At 44.0% G+C, this 24895-nt stretch overlaps 1 protein-coding gene across 5 annotated transcripts in view; it reads right to left on the minus strand.

Annotated features, from left to right (window-relative positions):
* Positions 1-24895, minus strand: part of Slc41a2 (solute carrier family 41 member 2) — a 103793-nt gene that overhangs the window by 37764 nt on the left and 41134 nt on the right. For all 5 annotated transcript variants that reach the window (XM_021174397.2, XM_029482529.1, XM_029482530.1 and 2 more), the window contains 2 exons: positions 14140-14287; positions 12000-12079 (listed from right to left, as the gene is read on the minus strand). In XM_021174397.2, the coding sequence (XP_021030056.1) occupies positions 12000-12079; positions 14140-14287 (228 nt within the window). The remainder of the gene's footprint in view (positions 1-11999; positions 12080-14139; positions 14288-24895) is intronic.

A 24895-nucleotide genomic window follows, 5' to 3' on the forward strand; every position in this document is an offset into this window, starting at 1 on the left:
CCCCCTCCTCCCCTATCACAGGTGGTCCTCCCTCCTACCCCTCCTCCCATATCACAGGTGGTCCTCCCTCCCACCCTCTCCTCCCCTACCACAACTGCCTTAGAGTCTTCCATACTTCTGCATTTTTTGTGGGTTTCTCAAATTGTGTGTTCCAAAACAACACACTGCTTAGTTTTCCTGCTTATAGGGTTTATATACAGGACATCACACCGTACATGGCGTTCCCAGGTCTCAGCACACTCTCCTTCACTTTCACTATTAAAGATACTCCACTAAGAGACTCCCCCTTCCCTTACTTCCCCTGCTACTAACCGGACCTTACTCTTTTTTTTTTTTTTTTTTTGGTTTTTTCGAGACAGGGTTTCTCTGTATCGCCCTGGCTGTCCTGGAACTCACTTTGTAGACAAGGCTGGCCTCGAACTCAGAAATCCGCCTGCCTCTGCCTCCCGAGTGTTGGGATTAAAGGCATGCGCCACCACACCTGGCCCGAGCCTTACTCTTACATCCCCAAACACATGGTGCTCTCTTTCCTCTAAGGATGGACACCCAAGCCAACTCTTTCTTCATTCCTAATATTTATTTGTTTACTTTGGGGGGGGGGGTAGATGTCAGGGGACAGCTCACAGGTGTCCATTCTCTCCATCCACTACGTGGGTTCTAGGTACTAACCCCAATTGTCTGCCTTGGTGACAAACCCCTCTCCTCTGAGCCCATGTCACAGGTCTCAACTTTCTTCTGCCTACAAAGAATCCACTTCTGATCTTTAACTCTCACTTAATATCTAAAGATGCCTTGGCTAAATATTCCTTTCTAAAGAGTCTGGGAAGCCGAACACACAGAAGAGATGAGAGATTGATATTAAGTCAGTTTCTCTCGTTATAGCCAGGAGAAATTATTAAGGAAAGAATTAATGTTCCCAACATTGCTGAAAGTTTTATATAAGCAGAAAGAGCCATTTTTCTTCCTATTTTTGCCTCCTTAAATATACCTTAACAGTTTCCTCTAAAGTCTGTGAAGTTGTTTTATGTTCTAAGTTGTATTATTTAACATGATAATTTCCTCTGATTCAGTGACATGTAGTTTGCAGCAAAATGAAATTTACTCCTTAACTCATACATTTATTCATACAACAATTGCCCAACCTTCACACTGTGGGCATTATTCAGAGTCATAGCAAACAGAAGCTATCATTCAAAATAAACACACGCTGCAGTACAATTGCTAAAAGCGTAGCAGGGAAGCACAGAAAAGAGAGCAGACAACTCCGTAAACACATGCCTTGGGGACGAGTGCCACGTGACACTCGCTCCCTGGGCACACGGAGAAGAGTGAGAACACATGCAGCACTGTGATGTCAGGCAGGGACGCTCCTGACCAGGAAAGCAGGAGCCACTCAACAAGGCGAGACCTTAATGTGTGGGGAGGGATGTGAGACTGGGCCCAGAGAGTTAGGCTAACTAACCCAGGCTAACTCCACAGGAAGAGAAAGGGAAGTCTCTCTTTGAGCAAGGGCATAATCTGGTTTGCTAGAAATGTAAGTTTTATCACCACCACCACCATCATATTGTTTGTGTGAATCAGGTGCCCATTCACGTCAGAGGACAACTTGCAGGAGCCAGTTCTCTCCCTCTACCATGCGAATCCTGGGGGATGTAACTCCGTCTTGGTGGCAAGTGCCTTAACCACACTGAGCCAGCTCACCAGCCCAAAAGAGAATTTTTATAGCAAAGAATGACAGAATAGGGCTGGTGAGATGGCTCAGTGGGTAAGAGCACTGACTGCTCTTCCGAAGGTCCTGAGTTCAAATCCCAGCAACCACATGGTGGCTCACAACCATCTGTACAGCTACAGTGTACTCATATACATAAAATAAACAAATTTCATGCCATCTACTCCTCTTGGAAATATTTGCTTATTTTTTTTTCTAGAACTTTCAGGTGCCCTGTTAAGCTGCTAGTGTATGCTCTCTCCAGTTTCTTTTTGGAGGCGCTCAGAGCTATGAGTTTTCCTCTTAGCACTGCTTTCATTGTGTCCCATAAGTTTGGGTATATTGTGCCTTCATTTTCATTAAATTCTAAAATGTTTTTTTATTTCTTTCTTTATTTCTTCCTTGACCAAGTTATCATTTAGTAAGGCATTGTTCTGCTTCCATGTGTATGTGGACTTTCTATTGTTTTTGTTGCTATTGAAGATCAGCCTTAGTCCATGGTGATCTGATAGGATGCATGGGATTATTTCAATCTTCTTGTATCTGTTGAGGCCTGTTTTGTGACCAATTATATGGTCAATTCTAGAGAAGGTACCATGAGGTGCTGAGAAGAAGGTATATGCTTTGTTTTAGGATAAAATGTTCTGTAGATATCTGTTAAATCCATTTGGTCCATAACTTCTGTTAGTGTCACTGTGTCTCTATTTAGTTTGTGTTTCCATGATCTGTCCATTGATGAGAGTGGGTGTTGAAGTCTCCCACTATTATTGTGTGAGGTGCAATGTGCATTGCACAATTTCTTAATGAGACCACAGTTATCCTAAATTCCCTAAAGACTCAATAAAGAGGACCAATTACCATTATGTGCATAAATGAAAAACTTCTCAATAAAATATTTGCAAACCAAATACAAGAACATATTAGAAAGACCATCAATCATGATTAACTATATTTCATCCCAGAGACACAGGAATGGTTCAACATATATAAATTGATAAATTAATTACCATATAAACAGATTGAAACACAAAAACCACATGATCATCTCATTGGATACATAAAAAGCCCTTAGCAAAATCAAACACCCCTTCATAATAAAAGTACTGAGTATATAAGGATATAATAACATAATATATACAATAATAAATACCTCAACATAATAAATACAATTTACAGCAATCCCATAGCCAACAACAAACTAAATAGAGACAAACTCAAAGCAATTCCACTAAAATCAAGAACAAGACAAGGTTGCCCACTTTCTCCATACCTATTTAGCACAGTACTTGAAGTCTTAGCTAGAGCAGAGAAAAAAATGAATGTGATCAAGAGAATATAAACAGGAAGGGGAAAATTATTGCTCTGCAAAAACTCAACTCCAGATGAATCAAACACCTCAATGTAAAGCCAAATATACTGAATTTGATCAAAGAGAACCTGGGGAATTGCCTTGAACACACTGACACAGGGAAAGACTTTCTGAGCAGGACACCAATAGCACAGGCACGAAGACCAACAACTAAAAAAATAAGACCTCATGAAACTGAACAGTGTCTGTACGGCAAAGTCACCATCACCAGGACAAGACTACAGAATAGGAAAATGATTTTTTACCAATTAACATTCAATAGAGGGCAGATATCTGAAATATGTAAAGAACTCAAGAAAAAGACAGACATCAAGAAACAGCACAATTCAAATGGGGCACAGATATTCTCAGATATACAGCATACACTGTGTTCTCAAATGTCTGAGAAACACTTAAATGTTCAGCATTCTTAGTCATCAGGGGAATGTAAATAAAAATTACTTTGAGATCTCTTTTAACACTAGTCACAATGACCAAGATCAATAAAGCAAGTAGCAGCTCACACTGGTGGGGATATGACATAAGGGGGACACTGCTGCATGCTGGTGGGGCTGCAAACGCGTACAGCTACTGTGGAAGTCTGTCTGCCGGTTTCCCAGGAAGTGGGAATAGATCTATTAGTGCTAAATCACTCGGGCATATACCCAATGGACCCTTCATCCTACTACTGAGACATTTGCTCAGCCATGGTCATTGCTGATCCATACATAATAACCAGAAATTAGAAACAGGCTAGATGTCTGTCAATGGATGAATACATAGAGAAATGCAATACACTTACACAATGAAAGATTACGCAGCTTTTTAAATAACTGAAATCACTAAATTATCAGATAAATGGGTGGAGCTAGCAAAAAAAATCATCTGAGTGAGGTAATCGAGCCCGAAAGACAAATGACACTTATATATGGTAGCAGGCTACCATCCATATAACCAGAGTTTAGATATACAGTAGGATACTAATAGGGATGGCTGTATTGCCCTATGAGGGGGCTGTAGAATATATAATTATGAGGGGAGAGACTGGAATGGGAGGATAAATGGGAAGGTGGATAGAGAAGGGGATAACAGAGGAATACAGAGAGGGAAAGGTAAAACTAAAGGCCATTTGAGGGGTCATACGGAACCCTAATACAGTACACACACACACACACACACACACACACTCACAAGAAGGTGATCTAAATGGAATCGTCAAATAACAGGTGAGCAGGAGCCCCAACTTAACATGTCTTGTCACCAAATGAAGTCTCCAGTTCAGGGAATGGTTTTACCTAATTGAGTTGCTGGCCAAAGGGGCTCCATGGAAACCCCAACGACCCAGGTTTCTCTCCACAAACTGTTGCTAAAGTCCTATTGCTGAAGAAAACCCATATACAACTCACTGAAAAAAGTCAACGTCTTCCTAGAGTCTTTGCACCTACTAACTACTGTCCACAGTACTGGAAGGCACTGTGCATACCAGAAGAGAAAGGTGAACACCTACCCAGCTGCAGTCCCCTCAGTCTACAATGGTGACCTGCCTGTAAGATATGGTGTGCAATAGTAGCACAGAGCTTGTGGGAGCAACCACTCAATGTCTGATTGAATCTAAGGCCCAGTCCATGAGATGGAGCCCTTTCCCAACACTGCTCAGGCTGCTAAGAACCTGAGGCTAGATAGGCCAGAGGACCAAAGGGGAAACCAAATGCTCCTGTCCTGCTAAAGGAACATCACAATAAAAGTGCCTCCTAGTGACATGCTACTATACTCATAGGTCACTATCTTGCTCATCCATCATCAGAGAAGTTTCCTCCCCCAATAAATGGGAATAAACAGAGACCCATAGCTGGACAATGTGCAGAGAGAGACCTTGGGACACTCAAGTCTTAAACGGAATGTCTGTTCCAATCCCTCCCTCAGGGTTCAGGGAACTCTGCAGCAGAAAAGGCAGAGAGTGTAAGAGCTAGAGTGGATGAAAGAAACAAGACTTTCTGCACACAGTAGGACTGATGTACAAAGGAAATCACAGAGTCGGTGGTAAAACACACAGGGGCCTGCATGGGTCTGGGCCTGATGGGGTACGCCAGCGCTGGGAATGGGGGGTGCAGGGGGCGGGGAACAAGCCCACATCCCTAACTCAGAAGCTAGCTCCAATTGAGCTAATTTTTCTAAAATTGGTTTTCGCCAATGGAGACTCACTGGGTCTATAAACCAATCCTAAAGCCAATCCCCATGCCCAGCAGTAGATGGCCAGCATAACACAACTCAGCAGCATTTTGGGAGGTTCTTTATCTCATAATGTTCTATCTGCCTGCCTGCCTGCCTGCCTGCCTGCCTGCCTGCCTGCCTGCCTGCCTGTCTGTTTTGTAACCGAGTATACATTATGGATTCTGGTTTTGTTGTGTTTTATGGGATTCTTGTTTGTGATGGGTGTGTCTCTGAGTCAATGTGTTTCTTGAGCATTTTCTTGAGTTCCTTTTTTTCTCTTTACTTTGTCCTATCCTGGTTTCTGTGTTTTTAACCCAGTTTAATCTTTTTTATTTTTAGATGCTTGTTTGTATCTTAATGAGAGAGAGAGAAAGAATGTGTAATTTGGGTGGGTGGCAAAGTAGGAAAGATCTGGGAAGAGTTAGGGGAGGGGAACCATGCTCAGAACATATTATATTAAACAAAAACTACTTTCAATGTTTTTTTTTTTAAGGCAAAGTGACAAAGCTAATTTAGAAGTTATTTCAAGAGCTGGGGACCTTGAGCATAAAGGAGAGCAAGCACATGACTTTAAGCTGCCCTAGCATGAATGCTGGTAGACAACCATACTGTTTAACAGATGCAAGAGGGAGAAGGAGAGGTTAGGGGGAAGACATCGAGTTCATTAGGAGTTTGGACCTCTATGTGAAAATGCCAACTTACAGTATGAATTTGAGCCAGGCATGGTAGCTTAAGTCTGTAACTTCAGCTCTTGGAAGTCTGAGACAGAAGGATGGCAAGTTTAGAGCCAGCTTGAGCTACACATTAAGTAAACTGTCTGATAAAAATAAAATACGAATCTGGAAATGAACATAAAAGTCAAAATTGAAGCTATAAAACCATGAGGCAAGAGAAGGGTCCCTCAGACATATGTTCTCAGAGTCCATGGATGGGCTCCATCCTAGGGTTTCCAAGTCAATCTTGAGAATCCATGTTTCTGACAGTCCCGGGCAGTGCTGGCAGCCTGGGGACTCTATTTTGAAAAGTCTCTGAACTAGACAGTGCCATCCAAATGCTTGAGGAATACAAATGCTTGGCCAGCAGGAAGAACACAGGAGGCTCAGGAGAGGATCTCCAGAGAACGAAATGAGAACTGAGAGAGTGGGAAAGAGCACATCCACAGCTGACAGAGGGGCGTTAATCCAGCGGTGTCTGCTCGGGCAAGGGATCACACCCAAAGGCCTCCTAGGTCTGCTGAAAGGAAGACTCGCCACACACCTTGAATCCCTCTGGCTGGAATACAGACATGCCCATAGAACAGGCCCATAGTACACACCTTTAAGGTGAAGTTAGTTTGTAGAAGGAAGTGGCCATGTTTGAAAGTGACATCTAATTGAGGGGCAGACAAAGTGGTGAATCAGAAAAAAGATTTGGCAGAATGAGTCAGAGACAGGATATGCGTAACAATCAGGAGAACAGCACAGGAAAGAGAGACTATTGAAGAGCAGGCAGAGAGAGAGAGAGAGAGAGAGAGAGAGAGAGAGAGAGAGAGAGAGAGAGTTAGGAGTCAGTATAGTGAGTGCAGTGCAGTGGAGTGGAGTTCATTATTCAGTTCATGCATTTCAGTGCAGGTCAGCAGAGACAGTCGAAGCCAGAGAATAAGAAGGAGACAGAAGATTCAGATAAATTTTCAGAGTTAGCATGAGGCCAAGCAGAGCAATTCAGTGAGAAGCTGAGAGAAGCCACAATGAAATCAGTCAGCTTGGAGAGGAGTTTGAGCCAGCACAGAGTTCAACCAGTCAGCCAGAGTTCAGAAAGAACTAGCAAGGGTGAGCTTGTTCAGCAGTAAGCCTCTGAGATGACAATTACAGACAACAATTACATCAAGTGAACAAAAGTTAATTTTACATAGCTGAGTGGGACTGAGACTGAAAACAAGCAGTGGATAAAGAAATTAGGTCACTGGACAGCCTAGTAAAAGGAGTGCTGTCAAGTGAGAGGGCCAAAAGCCATGGCAGTGAATTGAGGAAGGGCTGGGAAATGTGATTAGCACCAAAGACTTAGCACATGCATAGGAAAAAAAAAAAACCAGAAGAGAGGAAGGCACAGGTGATAGAAGAGACAGACAGACAGAGATAATGACAGACAGAGGTGGAGTAAGGTTCCCATGGAGCTGATGTAACGATGCCCACCCAGGCTGCAAGTACATCACATGAGCCAAGTGCTGCTCATGTGCAAGAAGTTCAGACAGGCACAGTCAAAGATGAAAACAGAGGAGAGAGAATGGAAGAACATCACGCTGGGTGAGACCATGCCCGAAGTCTATGTTTTCTCTGTAGGCTTGCCCTATGAGAAAAACCAGAGAAACTTCTTCAAGCAGATGGGGAATGCATGCATTCAGATGGAAGTATATGTGTATAAAGGAAAGAGCTGGAAATGCCAGTCTGTGTAAGAAAACAGAAAATACCATTTGTATTATGTTTAATAGTTTTATAAAATAACTAAAGCACAAAGAGTAATATTGTACTATAGAGTTTAAAACAAAAATATAACAGAAGATCCAAGGGTATACTGAATCATGTCTCTGATCCTATATACAAAGTGATATTTTATCATTTGAGAATAGATTGCGGAATGCCCCCAAAACAATACAGGCTATTGCTAGTGTTCTTGATTACCTACTAGAACTCCATGCTAAGACCTTGCTGAAGACACCATGTGCACTGGTTACAGAACTTGGAGAAACCAAGTTGGTGCTGACTCAGAAAGCTTTCTCCTCCGTTTCATAATACTGGAAGGTGCTATGTGGGCTGCTTAATTGGGGGCGGGGTCATCAGCAATCTTACCCAGCTGTGAACTTTGTGAACTGCAATAAGAACTAGTGTAAGCATGAGAGGCCTACCCATGCAAGCACTTTCTGCTTGGATTTAAGGCCCATTCCACAAGCACAAGCCAGGTATAAAACCTTAGCAAGAACCCATGCCTGGGAGGCCTACAAGCCCTGGGAGTGAGTAAACCACGGCTTTATTGTGATAAATGGCCCTGGTCCAGAACTGCCTTCTCTCTACTGTTTATGTCTCTACTCACAGGTTAGTGGGGCCTCCAGACACAGGCTGTTGTTAATGCAGAAACTCCCAACGAGTCAAAGTACAGAGAAAAGCTGTCAGTGGAATACTCAGCCACAAACGGAGGTCCCTATCACAGCCTTCCCCAGAGCTTAGGAACCACTGTGGAAGACTGGGCAGGGAGACTGCAAGACCAAAAACAATGTCTCCTGGACAGGACAAACTGCAGTGCTCATGAATTCACAGTAGCTGTGGTTGCCTGCATAAGATCTACCCAACCCAGTCAACATCCTTGTTGTCTGTGTGTGTGTGTGTGTGTGTGTGTGTGTGTGTGTATTGGGGTGTTCAGAAGCCTCTAACCCTAACTGATGAGTTACGGACAGTAAGTCACAGTGATGAGTTCTGGAGGAGGGAAAGTCAGTTTTCTTTACGGGTGTTGTTCCTGGTAAACTACGTTCCAGTGGCTGTCCCAAACCCTAACCCAACTTAGAGGTGATAGGTTGTTTAAAAAAGAAGGAAGAGGACATGATGTTTGGAAGAGGGGGGGTGTGGGAGGATCTGGGAGCAGTCAAGAGGAGGAGGAGGGTGGGAGATGATCAAAACTGTGTGGCATTCTCAAAGAATGAATAAAATATTTAAAAAGAAAGACTGTGGGCTGAAGATAAATCTCAGTGACAGAGTGATTTCCTGTAGCATGTGAGAGGCTGTCAGTTCACCCCCTGAGTTTCACTAATAAGTAAATAAAGGCTATATAAGCCCAAGTTCAGTGGGGTTCATCAACACATCTAGCAGACATACCCGAAAGAGAGACCCACAGAATGGCTTATATCCTACAGATCTCCTGTAGTCAAGAACTCTGTAAACTTTCTATTTACCGAGTTTAACTAATCCCAGAACTCACTTCTGAACCTGCACTTACTGATATCTTACAGAGCGAGTGTGACCAACGCACTGTAGGAGATGCTGTTAGCTCTGAGGCCTGTAAACGTTTAATGTATCTTAGTCAGGTCAGCACAGATAAGCTTAACGTTAAACACATGCACTTGTGTGTAAACTAAATTAGATAAATTAGTAGTTCTACGCTTTGAGAGAAAAAAAACCTACTAGTTTGGAAATTAAGCAGATCTGCCTTTAAAGTGTGACTTAGCATCATTTACTAGATATTTAATCTTGGACTAATTACTTAAATGAGTATTAAATTATATATAATACGCGTAAAAGACTTGTAGTCCCTTGATACTTATGTAGATACATAATAAATATTAGATTATGAGGAGAAGAGGGAAAGAGAAACGGCACATTCCTTATATATTTCGGAATTACTCAGTGGTTAAGAGCATTTATTGCAGAGGACGCACGGTCCCTCTCCAGAACCCACATGGTGGTTTACAGCCATCTGTAACTCCAGTTCCGGGAGATTCAGTGCCCTCCTCTGACCTCTGTGGGCATCAGGCATGCACGTGGTGCACAGACATACATGCAGGCAAAACACTCACATATATGATGAAATCTAGTGAAGTTGTTTTAAATGCAGTTCAGTTCTATTTGAGAATATGAATGTCTCTACCCTTGTTTCTAAGGGTGGAATTTAACAGAATCCAACTAAGAGGTTTACCCATTGGCGTAACAAGGAGGACTTAGCCACATGATGTCGAAGCACAGACCAACAAGGTCTGTCACGAGACTCTAACTTGGTTTCTTGTAAAAGGTGAAGCAACTGAAGGAGTCAGGAGAGTCTAACGAGTAAAGGATCGTTTCCATTTAAGTTACCTGTGATGTTATTCAATACAGCTCAATCCAGTAACACGTTTGTTATAGTCATTGGAGAGGAGGAACAGGTGGGAGGAAAGGTATGCCTGCTCTGCTAGGGAAACTGAGGACGATGGTAAGGATGGTACAAAATCTTGTAAGTTTAATTCGTCTTAGTAGTAACCACTGGGGTAGTTTGCGCCTCTTACGAGGAAGTGTGGGAGTAGTTCAGTGCATATTCTGGGATCACTGAGTCCAACGGAGTAGCGAAGGCTTTGGAAGACAGTGGAATTCAGATTTGTTATTGACACCCAGGGAAAACCCACAGAGAAATTCATCTTCTGACTGTCAGGACACAAACAATGTTTATGGGAGACTAACATCTTAGCAACAGTGTGCATTGTGCAGGCAATCACTGGGGAAGGTTACTTCATTACTCAGAAGGATGGCCCCTGTGCAGTGGAGAGACACGACACTGTATACACAAATGGAACAAGCCAGGCTTGTGAGGGGCAACAACAAGGGTTGGTAATGTTCAAGTCAGAGAGATGGAGCAGATAGAACCAGACAGTTCCATGGCTTTAAGAAGGGATGACAAGAGACAGCTGGGAGGAAGATTCCTACGGAAACCTAGCCTTGACATTCCAAAGGCAGACAAAAATTACAACGTTCAGTAGAAATCTTAGATCAAAATTAGACTTCTGCAGAAAATGTCATTGTATAGATCTTTATGTGAATATAGAAAGTAAATCTTTTTAAAAAAAATATATGGCAAATGTATGGTATGCCAAGGTACTTTTTAAATCATGTCAACCTAGGCTATACTGAAGTCAGTCTTAATAACCACCACTTCCAAAAACAGTAGAGATGGATAAAATTGTCTTGCTCAGCATAATTTGTGAAAAATCCCTGATGCTATTTTACATGATTCTTTAATGTACATATTACAAGTATTTAATATATGGATTATAATTTCCATTTTACAGGCAAGTAAAGTCTGAGGCGTAGTTCGCATGTATCAGCAGAGTAGCCTATCTTAGTGAATGGAATGAATTCGGGCAATGATCAAGTCTGGCTAACTCGGCTTCTTCCAAGGTAAGCAGCAACGGCAAACACAAGAGCAGCAGGTAAGAAGCGGGACCTGGAGAGCTGGCCCAGTGGTTCAGAGCACGCAGCGCTCTTGCAGAGGACCTGAGTTTGGTTCCCATCGTCCATGTCAGGCAGGTAATTGACACTTACATAACTCCAGCTCCAAGGAAATCCCATGCCTACAGCCTCTGCTGGCACCTGCACATACCACACATACACACACACACACACACACACACACACACACACTCATAATTAAAATTATTTCTTTTAAAAAGCTAGGTGTAGTAGCACACACCTTTAATTCCAGCACACAGGAGGCAAAGGCTGGATCTGTGAATTTGTGGCCAGCCTGGTCTATAGGACATCCAGGGGAAGAAGAAAAAAAAAAAAAAAAAAAAAAAAAAAAAACCACCAGGTAAGCCAAAATACTGTATTTTGTCACATTAGCTTTAAAAGTCAGGTGTGCCGGCCGGGCGTGGTGGCGCACACCTTTAATCCCAGCACTTGGGAGACAAAGGCAGGTGGATTTCTGAGTTCGAGGCCAGCCTGGTCTACAAAGTGAGTTTCCAGGACAGCCAGGGCTACATAGAGAAACCCTGTCTCAAACCCCCCCCCCCAAAAAAAATAATAATAATAAAAAAAATAAAGCTCATGTGTGCCTGTCAAACCAACATTTAACAAAAATCGAAAAACAGCTCTTTCCCAAAGTATCCTATGCAGTGAGTGAGCCAGGGAAGATAATTTGAGTTACACCTTGAGTTTGAAGAAAGCAACGGAAGGCGTAGGAGGCCATGCCTGAGGGTCTCTAAGAGCGATGTCATCAAGAGACAGCACGTTCGAGTCTTACCGTTGATAACTGGCGTGTAAACAACAATCCCAACCAAGTTTGGGTCAGATACAGTTGTGTCCAGAATAAGGCCCCCGATGCTGAAAGGAGGAGAACCACACATTAGGGAAGAGAAATGAAAAATGATCTCAACTTGGTCCAACATTCAGACACCTCCACCTGTCAGGAAACAGTGTTTGTGCAATGCAAAAATCAGACAAAAAGAAAAAGATTAGTCAAAGTAGAAAGCAATGTTAACAGTAAAAGCAGGGCCTTTGGGGGAGGAGAAGGGGTCAGCGGTCAGGAACTGCTATACAACACAAAGCCTTGAGTTCTGAGTCCAGCGCCCACATAAAAATCCACCTGTGGGAAGGGGGACCTGCAATGTCTATAGCGGCAGGTGGACACAGAAGGATCTCAGGGGCTCCCTAGCCAATCAGTGATCTGCAGGCTCAGTGAGAGCCTGGGTCAAAAACTAATATAGAGAAAAAGAAAAGATAAGGGACAACAGGAGAGATTCAGGTGCCTGGTGTTGACCTCTGACCTCTACAGGTGCATTCCTGGGCACACAGGAACATTTACACAGATAGCACACACTAAAAAAAAATACATAAGAAGTGCTGTAACTATCAGTTATGTGTGTATTAGTTTTTGTTTAGTGTGTGGGTTTATTTATTTTTTTTCCCTCTTTGGGGAACAAGGTCTTGTTATATAGCCTAAGATGGCCCTGGACTTACAGCAATCCTCCTGCCTCAGCCTCACAAGTGCTGGGATTATAGGTATGTGTCACAATTCCCAGCTTATACATATGTACGACACTAAACTATCTAGAAGGACCTACAAGGCATCCTTAACTATTTCTGGGGCTTAAAACAACGGGACTAATGGCCCCTTCGTAGTCTTTTGCACAGTATCTTGCTTTGTTTTGTTTGAGAAAGGGTCTCACTATATAGCCTTGGCTGGCCTGGAGCTTGCTAGTAGACCAGGATAGCCTCAACCTCCTAGAGATCCACCATCTCAGCCTCGAAGGTGATCAAATAATACTGTCATCTATTACTGTTCAACTAAAAAACTAACTGCATTTTTCATTTTTGAACTAAGTAGGCATTAAAGGGTGATTTCTATTGTGCTAAAACTAGATCGATTATAACCGTATTACCACAGAGAGCTGAGCTTGAGAAGTCTGGCAAGCAAGACGGTTGTTTTAATAGAACACAGCGGCAGGCCATTCACTTTCAGTATGTCAGTAGAACTTGGAGGCTTGGTTATGATCCTGAAGGTTGTATTAGCTGGTTACCTTCAGTCTGTGGCTTACACACTATAAGACAGTGCCACGGGAACCTGTTGGCCAAATGTCCTAAGAAATGCCATCTACTTGCAAGCAAGATGAGCCAGATGTTGTCACAGGATAGACTTGACAGTCAAAACAACAGAGCCAAAAAGCTCTGACATCATCACAGTAGTTCCTGCCCCATCCCCAGACCTTCTGTGCACTAAGGGTTTGTTTCCACTGTAGCTTCTATGTTTCTAAGTAGCATGCCTAAATGCTGTCTCTTAGTGTCAGTGTTAGACCTCTCCTTGGTGACTTCCTCTCATGGCAGAAGAGGATGCTCCTCACAGCTTCCACAAGTCCCTTCTCTCTGTATCCTGTCAATCATGGCGAGCCCATCTTGATACAGCAAACCTATGAAGCAATCATCCATCAATTCCACACAGTTGGGTGTTTTTTTTTTTTTTTTAAATTCTTAGAGATGTCTTTTTCTGCTCTCTGTCCTCTACACTGTGTGGCTGGTCTTGAGAACAGAGGCACAGCTGTCATCCTCTAGCTCTTCTTCCAAGCTGCATTCTGACCTTTGTATTACCCAAGTCCAGATCCTGCCTAAGACTCTTAGCTTACCACACTTAACAGGACATGCCTTAGTTTCCCAGACTGCAGTTTTCATTAAGTGTGGACTGAACATCTTTCCATAGAAACAGATGCCTAACAGTGTCTTTCTGGGAGGCTAATATTCCATACTGCAACTGTGTTAGGCTTCATCTAACTGATGCCTCATTTCCAGTCCACGAAACGTTTTTAGTATGTGCATACCTACACAGACCATGATTACTCTCCCCTCTGTCCTCTTCCCTCCTTCCCTCCCTCTCCCACCCCAACACTCACCTGCTTATAACCATGGCTGTTATGACAGGCTCCCAGCCTGAGTGGAGCACTGTCCTGGTAGCTGGGTGCTTGGCCGCTATTATAATCCAGATAGGAGTCAGAGCCAAGAAAAAGGCACACACTAATGGGGAAATGTAATAATATGTCTCTAGAAGAAAGAAAGAGAAACATTTAACCCCTCTTCTTTCCAACAGCAAGCCTAAATGATCAAAAGAAACACTTTACCAGATTTATTATCAAACATACTAACTGTCTTATATTTTCTACATACTTAAAATGTAGATCTATAGATAAAAATCATCCCCCGGGGCTGGTGAGATGGCTCAGTGGGTAAGAGCACCCGACTGCTCTTCCAAAGGTCCAGAGTTCAAATCCCAGCAACCACATGGTGGCTAACAACCATCCGTAACGAGATCTGGCGCCCTCTTCTGGAGTGTGTGAAGACAGCTACAGTGTACTTACATATAATAAATAAATAAATCTTTAAAAAAAAAAATCATCCCCCTAACCCAGTCCTCAGAGGCTGGAGCTGGGGAACCAGAAGTTTAAGGCCAGCCTGTGCTACAGCATACTCCAGGCCAGCCTGTGCTACATAGTAAGATGCTCTTTTAAAATATCAACTAATGTAACTGAAAGAAAAACACATTAATTCCACAAATATGGGATAACAATGCACCCTACACAAGAGTAAACAAAGGCCATCAGAACAGATGACAAGCAGCAGGAGAGTGGCCACAGTGCTTCTCTGTGCATGTGTCTGGGTCGTTCACCCCACCTGTTTCCACCTTCTGACTGCAGGCTTGGCTGCATGGCAGTTCACAGAAAAAAAATTGTGATACTGTTTCTTTTCTTTCTTTCTTTCTTTCTTTCTTTTTTTTTTTTTTTTGTTTGTTTGTTTTTGAAACATGGTTTCTCTGTGTAGCCCTGGCTGTCCTGGAACTCAGAGAGATCCACCTGCCTCTGCCTCCCAAATGCTGAGATTAAAGATGTGCCACGTCTGCCCGGCTGTATTTACGCCATTTCTAAACAGAGTCAGAAATGACTCTGTGTGTGTGAGTGTGTGTGTGTGTGTGTGTGTGTGTGTGTGTGTATGTGTAAATTATCCTCTAACACCAGACAAAAGACACTGCAAGAACAGAGACCAGGGGAGAAATGAACCCTCAAGTTGCCCCTGCTTCTTACTAAAGGCTCAGAGAGTGAGGCTGGGGTAACACTAATTCACGCACAGAGCAGGGGAGGAAACCGGCAGAGGCAGGAGAGGATTCCGGCAGATGAGCGTGGGAAGCGATTGGCCAGGTCCTGTGCACAGGGTGAGTTCACAAAGAGGGAAAGCCTAACAACCCTCCAGAGTCTGCAGATGCCAGAATCGTTTTTAAAAACCCAGCATGCAGAGGAGAGGCCCCTTTGAACTCTTGAGAGCAGTCAGCAGAGACCTGAGAAAGGTCTGTCCAACACTGAGACAGTGTGGGAGGGATATACTGGCCTTGGGACAAGGCCCAGTCTAGACGTCCTCAGCATAACCTTGAACCAGGTCTCACAAAGCTCAAGCTAAGCCACAACAGCCCACAGGAATGAAGTCCAGGGCTAGGTATGGAAACAGAACTGGACATGACACAGCTCTGTGCTCACAGTGCCCGGCAGCCAACCAGACATGACACAGCTCTGTGCCCATGGTGCCAGGCAGCCAACTGGACATGACACAACTCTGTGCCCACGGTGCCAGGGCAGCCAACCAAAACTGAAGCTTGGAATATCTGATGACAAGAAAGTCTCAGAGATATTTTACTTTGGCTCCCTTTTCTCACAATTTTTTTTTCAAGTACCTAAAGTAATTTTTACAAGTCTAGCAAATTAAATGTATAAATAAGGTGACTTGCTTGGTCAAGTGGTGCACATACAATCCCAAGGTCAAGGCCGGCCTAGGCTACAAAAGGACAACACAGAAGAAAATGTAAGGTAGGAGACTAGAGAGAAGGCTCAGAGTAAAGAACGCTGGGCAGGCCTGACACCAGGATCTGATCCCCTGAACCAACCTGGTGGGAGAAAATGGACTCCTGAAAGCTATCCGCTGACTTCTACATGAGCACTGCTGCACGAGCAAGCACGCACACACTCACACACACACACACACACACACACACACACTCCTGCCCACAGACACATAGACAGCTACACACACACACTCCTGCCCATAGATACACAGATACAGACAGACAGACACACACACACACACACACACACAGGGCCTTACCTGCTGAGTCACCTCACAGGCTTGGCACACACTCACACACACACACACACACACACACACACACACACACACACACACACAGGGCCTTACCCGCTGAGCCACCTCACAGGCTGGCAGCAGGGCCTTACCTGCTAAATCGTCTCACTAGTCCCTTCTATTGCTTTTTTTAAAGATGAAAAACCATGAATTTATTGTAAACCCATTGGAAACATTCCTAACTCACAAAACACCTACAGCTGCCACCAATCTCCATGGCACCCAGGAGAAGCTAAAAGCCTGCAAAGCACTAAGCACAAAAGAAAGGAACTCTCCTGCCAGGGTAGAGCGCCTCAGCATGGTCAGGTCCGGAAGGAAGCTCAACTGCAGGCTTTAACCACTTTATCCTGATCCTAAATATCAGGAGGGATTAGGAAGCTGAGAAAGGCACTCCCCACCCCCATCGCTCACTGCTGCCCTGTTCTCAAAGAGGAAAAAATTAAAAATAATGAGTACCCATGTGGATCCACAAACGCTAAACCAAGTTACCACGTGACCCAAATGCTGTATCCACACGTCTCCCAAGAGAGCTGAAAACAGGCACTGTCACATAAAAGCTCGTGAATGCTCACTGCAGCGTTATCAGGCAGAAGCGCAAAAGTGGAAATGACCGAGGCGTTTACCGTTTACCGAGTGGCTAGTGAAGAAAGGGCAGTATGTCCATCCGACAGACTGTTACCCCGACATGTTAGCATTCTATCCTGGGATGTTCTTCCGCAATGAAGATTCGATCCCGGCTTCTCTGAAAATACAGGCAAAGCCTGAAAACACCATGCTAAGTGGAAGAAGCCAGGCACCAGAGGTCGAACATTATGATCCCATTTGCATGAAATGTCCAAACAAAGCAAATCCAACAGACAGAGATTAGCAGCTGCTGGAAGCCAGGGAAGGGCAGCATGTGGCAGAACCATACACTAGGCTCCTCCAGAGGTGGGGAGACTTCCTGGAACTGGAACGTGGTGAAGACTGATCTTATGAAACCTCCACTGAGCTGTTCACACAGGAGGGAAGACTGCTTGCTGGCTTTTAAGGGCTTTAATTGTAAAGGAAGGCAAGCAGGAAAGGAGAAACACAGGACCCAGTGTCAGTGCTGGGTGAGGCTGAGGGTGCGGACATGGGCTTGTACGGCTCTTTCATGTTTGTAGCTCTTCTGAAAGTACACAGGTATCACCAAGCATTAAAAAAATGGGAAATTCATCGTGAAACCAAAACTTCCAAGTGACTATAACTATGTTCTGTTTCAATCTGGAGTTTAATTGATGTCATAAAATTAAAGAATTACTTTTAGAAAACCACTAATGACATAATTAGCAAAAGAAAATGATCAATTAAAAACTAAACCCAACATCTGCATCACATTAAAGTATAAGGTAATGTCCCTTTTCTAAATGAAACGTGTTTAGTCAATCCTGGTTAGAATAATATTTTGTATGAAAGCATCAATACATCATATTGTGGTAAGCTGTATATTGACCCACAGAGATCCCTTAAAACTGTGAATGTTATCAGATGTGATAATGTCAAGGTTTTGTCTCAAGAAGGCTGCGTGGATGATTTGAGTGTGTGATCACTGGCATCCTTGTAAGAGAGAGCCAGGGCAAGATGCAGCAACAGAGGAAAGAGCAGTGTGTGTACAGAAGCAAGCTCTGCAAACAATGAGTGCCAGGCGGAAAGAGCAGGGGACATGCTCTCCCCGAGCTTCTGGAGGCAGCCGGCACTGCCAACACCTTGGTATCTGTCCTCCCTGACCCCTTTTGGATGCTTAACCTCTAAAACTAAGAAAAGACATTGTCTCAAGCCACCAAGTTTTTGCCAACGTGGCACGTTGGTTCCACAACTGAAAACCGGAACACATGAAGCACTGGGGTTTTCATACCTGCCAGAGCTCACATGTGCGGTTCTTATCCGGTGCTGAAATAAACTTCAGGAAAGTAGAGACTCACCAAGCCGAAGTTGTGCAAATTACTGATTCTGCTGAACTGCCAAACACAACCACCCTTGTGTGGTCCCAGCTTCTATGCACTGTAACCTTGCCAGCATTTCCTGCTACTCCTGCATCTCTTCATGAACGGCATCTGCCATCATCTAAAGTCTTCTAACTATAGAGTGGCAAATTTTATATACCACTATTTCTGTGTGACCAACACAGTAGCACACACCATACACTCTTCTCCAAAAGCCCGTTAATAACCGTCACACTTTCTTGAGAGCTGACGTTCTGAAGATCACTCACAGGTGGCACACCGCTTTAAATAGCATTGACTGCTATTCCAGAGGTCCCGAGTTCAATTCCCAGCAACCACATGGTGGCTCACAACCATCTGTAATGGGATCTGATGTAATCTTCTACTGTGTCTGAAGACAGCTACAGTGTGCTTATATAAATAAAAAACAAATAAATCTTAAAAAAAGAAAAAGATAAAGGATCAGTTACTGTCAACTGTAGCCTTGAAAAGTCTGTTCAAAGCTCAACAATAAAACCTGGTGCTGGAAGTCCTTCCCTAAAATCAAGGAGACATTCCCCAACCCTTTGTTTACTTCTGAATCTAGCATATATACTATATAGTGTATATACCACATGGATGTCCAAGGTGGATAAAAGCTACGACAGCTATAGCAATGCTGGCAGGTGACATTGCAGAAATGTCCCCACGGATCAGCAGAACACTGCTGAAGGGGCTGCTGTCTCAACTCACCCAGGGACAAGAGCAGAAACTGCTCTGCTCACCTGTGCCTTTTGGTAAACAGGAGCTATAAAGTCCGCACGCCCACATGGTAGCAGCCTGTGTGTTCTCATCTGTAATAATCTATAATAAGCCAGGACGTAGAGCCATACCACCACCCTGGCTTAACCCACGACTAAAAAGAGATGAGAAACTGAAAATTAAATCTCTGGTTTTGGTTTTGTGCTGTTTTGAAGATAGGGTCTCCCTGTGTATTTCCCGGCTGGTCTAGAATTCACTCTGTAGACCAGGCTGGCCTTGAACTCACAGAGATCCACCTGCCTCTGCTTCCCTAGTGCTGGAGTTAAAGACATGCGCCACCATGCCCAGAATGATAATGAGACCTCATTCAGATGATCTGGTACTTGCTTTAGGGTAGATAGATCCTACTCCACCCCAGAACTCAAAATGTTATCATGGCCTTATCCTCTGGAATAAAACTTTTTCCTGAGTCTTTCAGCCCCAAGAGCATCCTGAAGACAAAGATGTTCAACCAGGGGACTGCTAAAAGATATAAACCTTCTCTTCAGATGAGAGAACCACAGCCTCCCTTACAAAGGCACGTCCCACTTAGGGATCTGTTGCCAGCCAGAGCCAGTTCCATGCTCTGATGTGCATTGCTGTCTTTCCCTTGCAGTTGGTTTAATGCACACTCAGTCACTACAACTGATTGTTTCCACTGGACACATCCCACCACTGGATCCCCTCTGGGAATAACTCTCTCATATTCTACCAGGCTATTTGATATCATTTTTGGTACATTCTTTTTTTACAGCCCAAGAGGTCTTACTCTTAAGGCCTGAAGGTGTGGCAATGCAATATTATCAAATAACTTACATTCTACGAGATTGGATTTTTTGCTGGGCCTTATGGCCAGAGTTGTTAATATACTCTGAAGTCCACCTGAGACTTAAGAGTGCTGCCCTACTGTGTGCTCAGCCTGTTCAACCTGCCTTTTTTTTTAAATGATGCAACAATCAACCTTCCTTGCCTTGTATTTCCCATGTCATCACCCAAGCTAATTCGTAACTGTAATATTAAATTATGTATTCTTCCATGCCCGACTAAAAACTAATGCACGTGAGTTATGAAAACAAGCAGTCTTATAAAATGAATATCCACCATAAGCGTTGAATTGTACCTTCGTGTGAATCAGGTGAAGTCAGTCACTTCATCCCTTGTAAAGATTTCTACAAAGTGCCCTTCATCCCTTCCCCATTGAACAACTTTCTGTTCAACAAGAGAGAGAATACAGTCCTTTTCTGCTGGCTAGCTTTATGTCAACTCGACACAGCTGGAGCCATCTGAAAGGAGGGAACCTCGATTGAGAAAAATGCCTCTGTAAGATGAAGTGTAGGCAAGTCTCTAAGGCCTTTTCTTAAGGATTAATGGGGGAGGGCCCAGCCCAATGTGGGTGGAGTCATCCCTGGGCTGGTGGTCCTGAGTTCTATAAGAAAACAGGCTGAGCAAGCCAAGGGAAGCAAGAGAGTAAAAAGCATCCCTCCATGGCCTCCAAGTCAGCTCCTTTCTTCCAGGTCCCTACACTGACTACCTTTGATGATGAACAGTGATCTGAAAGTATAAGCCAAATACATGCTTTCCTCCTTAACTTGCTTTTTGGTCATGGTGTTTTGTCAAAGCAATAGAACCCCTAAGACAAGGCACACACAGGGACAGACATACTCAGAACAGACATTCCTAAGACAGAGTTTCAGCAGGAACATCCCCAGACTCATACAAGGACAGAAGAGACAGGGAGAGTGAAGCAGAGAATTTAATCCAGCCCTTACTCTTAGTAAAATGACACCAAGGGATGGTGTGTGGGTGTGTGTGGGGGGGTGTGTGTGTGTGTGTGATTTTTTTTTCTTTTTTCTTTTGTTTTTTTTTTTTTGAGACAGGGTTTCTCTGTATAGGTCTGTCCTGGAACTCTGGCTCTGTAGACCAGGCTGGCCTCAAACTCAGAGATCTGCCTGCTTCTGCTTCCTGAGTGCTGGGATTAAAGGCATGTGCCACTGGTGCCCAGCTGATTTTTCCTTAATGAGACACCGATGCATTGCTGGTATCTTGGGATTTATGATTTGTGTGTTCAAACCAACCACAAGAAGTGAACTGAGTCATCCTACAGAAAAACCGAACTACACCAGCCCTGCCCCCAATAGGCTGGCACAGTAGGAGAAAGAACCTTTGCCACCGTTAAAGAGGAGAACATGGGCTGAGTGATGGTTCACTAAGTAAGCTTGCCAAAGCATGGCCTGAGTTCATCCCGAGAATCTGCGTGACAGAAGAACTGAAGCCCACAGTTGTCCACTGATCTCCAGACACATACCATGGAACAAAACACCCACTTCCCCTACACCACCAACAAATAGATGGAGGAAAGGGCAGAGTTCTGTAAACACACCTGAAACTGGGGCAACTGTCCTCAGTCCTATTTAACTTGATGTCAAGGTTTGCCTTGAGTTTTAATGACTTACATCAGAGTTCCCAGATGCATGATAATTTTTTAGTCATATTTTGGTGCTAATTTTAGGGTCAGACAACCAATTCCATGGCTGCATGATTACTGTTTCTGCGATGTGAGATCCTGAGTCTACATCCTCGCTTCCCATCTAGGTGAGGTTCCTCTCATCCCCATGCTGGGACCATCCCAGGCTTCCCTTAGACCACGGACATCACAACATTCAGTCCCTGGTTCTCCATCCTTCTTTGATGTGCAGAGGTTACAAAAACAGAGTTCGGCCTCAGAAACCCTTAAGATTAAGGAACTAAGGTCCCAGAAGGAGAAACTGAGGCACAATAGAAAACCAGAGACAATCAAGAGGGCGTGGAAGGGAAAGGAACCTCTTCCCCTGAGTCTGGCTAAGAGTTTTTCAGCTCAGAGTCCGGAATTCCAGCACAATAAACACTTTGCTGTGAAGACTGGCTGCACAGAGACAGAGACAATATTCCCTTTTTACAGGGATGTTTCAAACATGAATGATGAAATGGCAGAGAGCCAAGCTAAGGCCAGAGTGGATGTTATGACCTGTGGGTGGAACCCCACTCCTTTCCCAGATGTAGACTCTGAGAGCCTCACACACACCATCATCAGTGTCCTTCAGTTAGAACTTAGCCATCCACTCCCACACACCTGAGGAATGCACCTCCCCTGACTGTCCCATTTAACTAAAAGAACACGGACGGAGTTCCGCAGAAACCCTTTAAACTGTAGAAGTCAAAGTCCTACATGGGGCCACTGCAAAAGACACTTGAGCATGACCCTCTGGAGCAGCCCACGCTCGAGTCTTAGGTGGATATTGTCCTTCTGCTCCATGCTCTCCCCTGATGCCAAAGCATAGGTCTATGTGAAAACGTTCCCTTGATAAGCTCCAACTCTGCTTTGGAAAGAAATCCGGAAACAAGAAAATGGAAACAGCCGGGCGGTGGTGGCGCATGCCTTTAATCCCAGCACTNGGGAGGCAGAGGCAGGNGGATTTCTGAGTTCGAGGCCAGCCTGGTCTACAAAGTGAGTTCCAGGACAGCCAGAGCTATACAGAGAAATCCTGTCTCGAAAAAAACAAAAAAAACAAACAAAAAAAAAAGAAAATGGAAACAGCAGCAACAGCTGTGTTGTTACTCCAGTTGCTGGCTCGGTGATAGATTCTGATAGCTTCCAAGATTATTGTACAGGTAACCAGTGCCCTGTGAATGAATACAAGCCTTTGCACTTCCCCAGCAAAGAGCACCTTAGTCCTATGAACCAGAGCTCACACTACAACAGCTCCTCTTCTCTATCCACCCGAACAGTTCCTGCCATTTCTACTTTTCTAGAGTGATGCTACTCTCCAGTGTTCTTTACTGAGGCAAGATGCCCGACACAACTCCTCTAATCCTGAGTACACCTCCTGCAAAGGGTGCTTTGTTACAGCCAATCATATCACTGGACAGTCACCATGCCAAAATCTTTGGAGGGCCACTCAAATAAATTCTGATCATATGAACGAAATCATTTTCCAAAGGAATAATGTACTGTATAAAACAGTATTTATTCAACATCTAATATGTATACGGCACCAAGGGGACTACAAAGAAATTAAAGTTAAAAATTTTTAAAGCCCACAGTATCAAGAAGTTTGTGTTTTTAAACACAAAGATATAGCCACAGGCAGTACTCTAGTTATTGTCCAGCCCACTGACTTCCTGCAGTGAACTATCAGTTTAAAAACAGAGGGAGAGGAAAGTGAGTATTTAGGCAAAATAATCCCTATAGTCACTGACCAAACACACAGAAAGTCATGAACGGAGCCTCAACAAAATGCCATGACTAAGTGGGTAAGCTGGGACAGACATCTAAATGGGTGGGCAGGTGGGTTTGTTGACAGACTCTCATTATGAAGCAAGGATGGCCTACAGCTTGCCATGTACTGGATTCAAATTCACGATCCTCTTGCCTCAGCTCTCTTCAAGTTACAGACAGACGCACACCACCTCTAGCTCAGGTAAGTCTTTACTGGCATAAAGGAATGACCTGAGTTTTGTGTACTGGTTCACATTCTGAAACCTTTACCCATCTATTAGTTCTAAAACTAACTGGTGAAATCTTCAGGGTTTTTGTTGTTGTTGTTGTTTTTCTTCTTTTAACAGACACAGGAGCATGTCACCTACAGACAGCTGTAACTAGCTCTTGCTCTTCAGTTTGGATGCCTTTCATCCCTTTTTCCATCTACTTGTGTGTACTACCAGTTTGATGCTGAGCGGGCGTGGAAGGAATGGGCGCTCTTCCCCGGCACCATCACACAGGCAATGCTTCATGGTTTTAACTCTGCTTGCTCTTATTTTACTGAGAGTGCATCAGCTCTGCCCATCAGTGCCACTGGCCCATAGCTTCCTCAGGGCCTCTGGCTTTGATATCAGGCTGAGAGGCCGACCTCATAAGACACGCCCGGGCGAATTCTCTCGGAACGCTTCACGGAAGCTTTTGTTGTCTGGGGTATTAATTGTTTAATGTGCATTTGTGTGTACTTAACCTGAGTTGTTGAGACAGGGTCTCACTCTGGAGCCCAGACTGGCTCCACACTTGTGGTAATCCTCTTTTCTCTTTAATTACTATTCCAGTGTATTTGCTGCGTGTCTAGTCAGGTCTCTGTGGGTACATGTTTACAGAGATGCACCCATCCCTGGAGTCTGAGTTTTTGGCACATAATCCCTGTGGTCCTCTCCATTCTACAGCACCCATTACGATGCCGGTGCTTGCTTTTCTGGTCTGACATCAAGTCTTTTCTCTTCTTAGTCTAGCTGCGGTTTTGTCAATTTTCTTCAAGAAAAACCAAGCCCTCATTTTGCTGATTTGTTCTGCAGCTTTCCTACTTGGTTCCTTACTTTACTCCTCCTCTTAACCCTGGGCTCAGTTTGCTCTTTGTCAGTTCCCTGCTGTGTGGCAGTCAGCTGCCTGCCATTTTTGTTAATACAGGTGTTTATAACTATGAGTGTCTGTCTTCCTCCCTAGGCCTGCCCATGCTCCATCCAGGGCATTATGGAGCCGGTCTCTAGACTCATCTGTCTTACGATGTTTCCACGTTGAGATCTCTGACCCACTGACTGTGGGAGGCATACTGTTGAATTTGCATACAGTTATCTTCCTTCCACTTTCCAGTCTCACACCATCACAGTGACCCAAGGCAGAACATGATGTCTGCTTCCTAAATGTGTTAGCTTTTGTCTCCTAGCTAGACATGGGGTGTACTCTAGAAAGTGCTCTACTCCCACA

Source organism: Mus caroli, chromosome 10 (genome assembly GCF_900094665.2).
Source record: "Mus caroli chromosome 10, CAROLI_EIJ_v1.1, whole genome shotgun sequence".
Taxonomy (NCBI): Eukaryota; Metazoa; Chordata; class Mammalia; order Rodentia; family Muridae; genus Mus; species Mus caroli.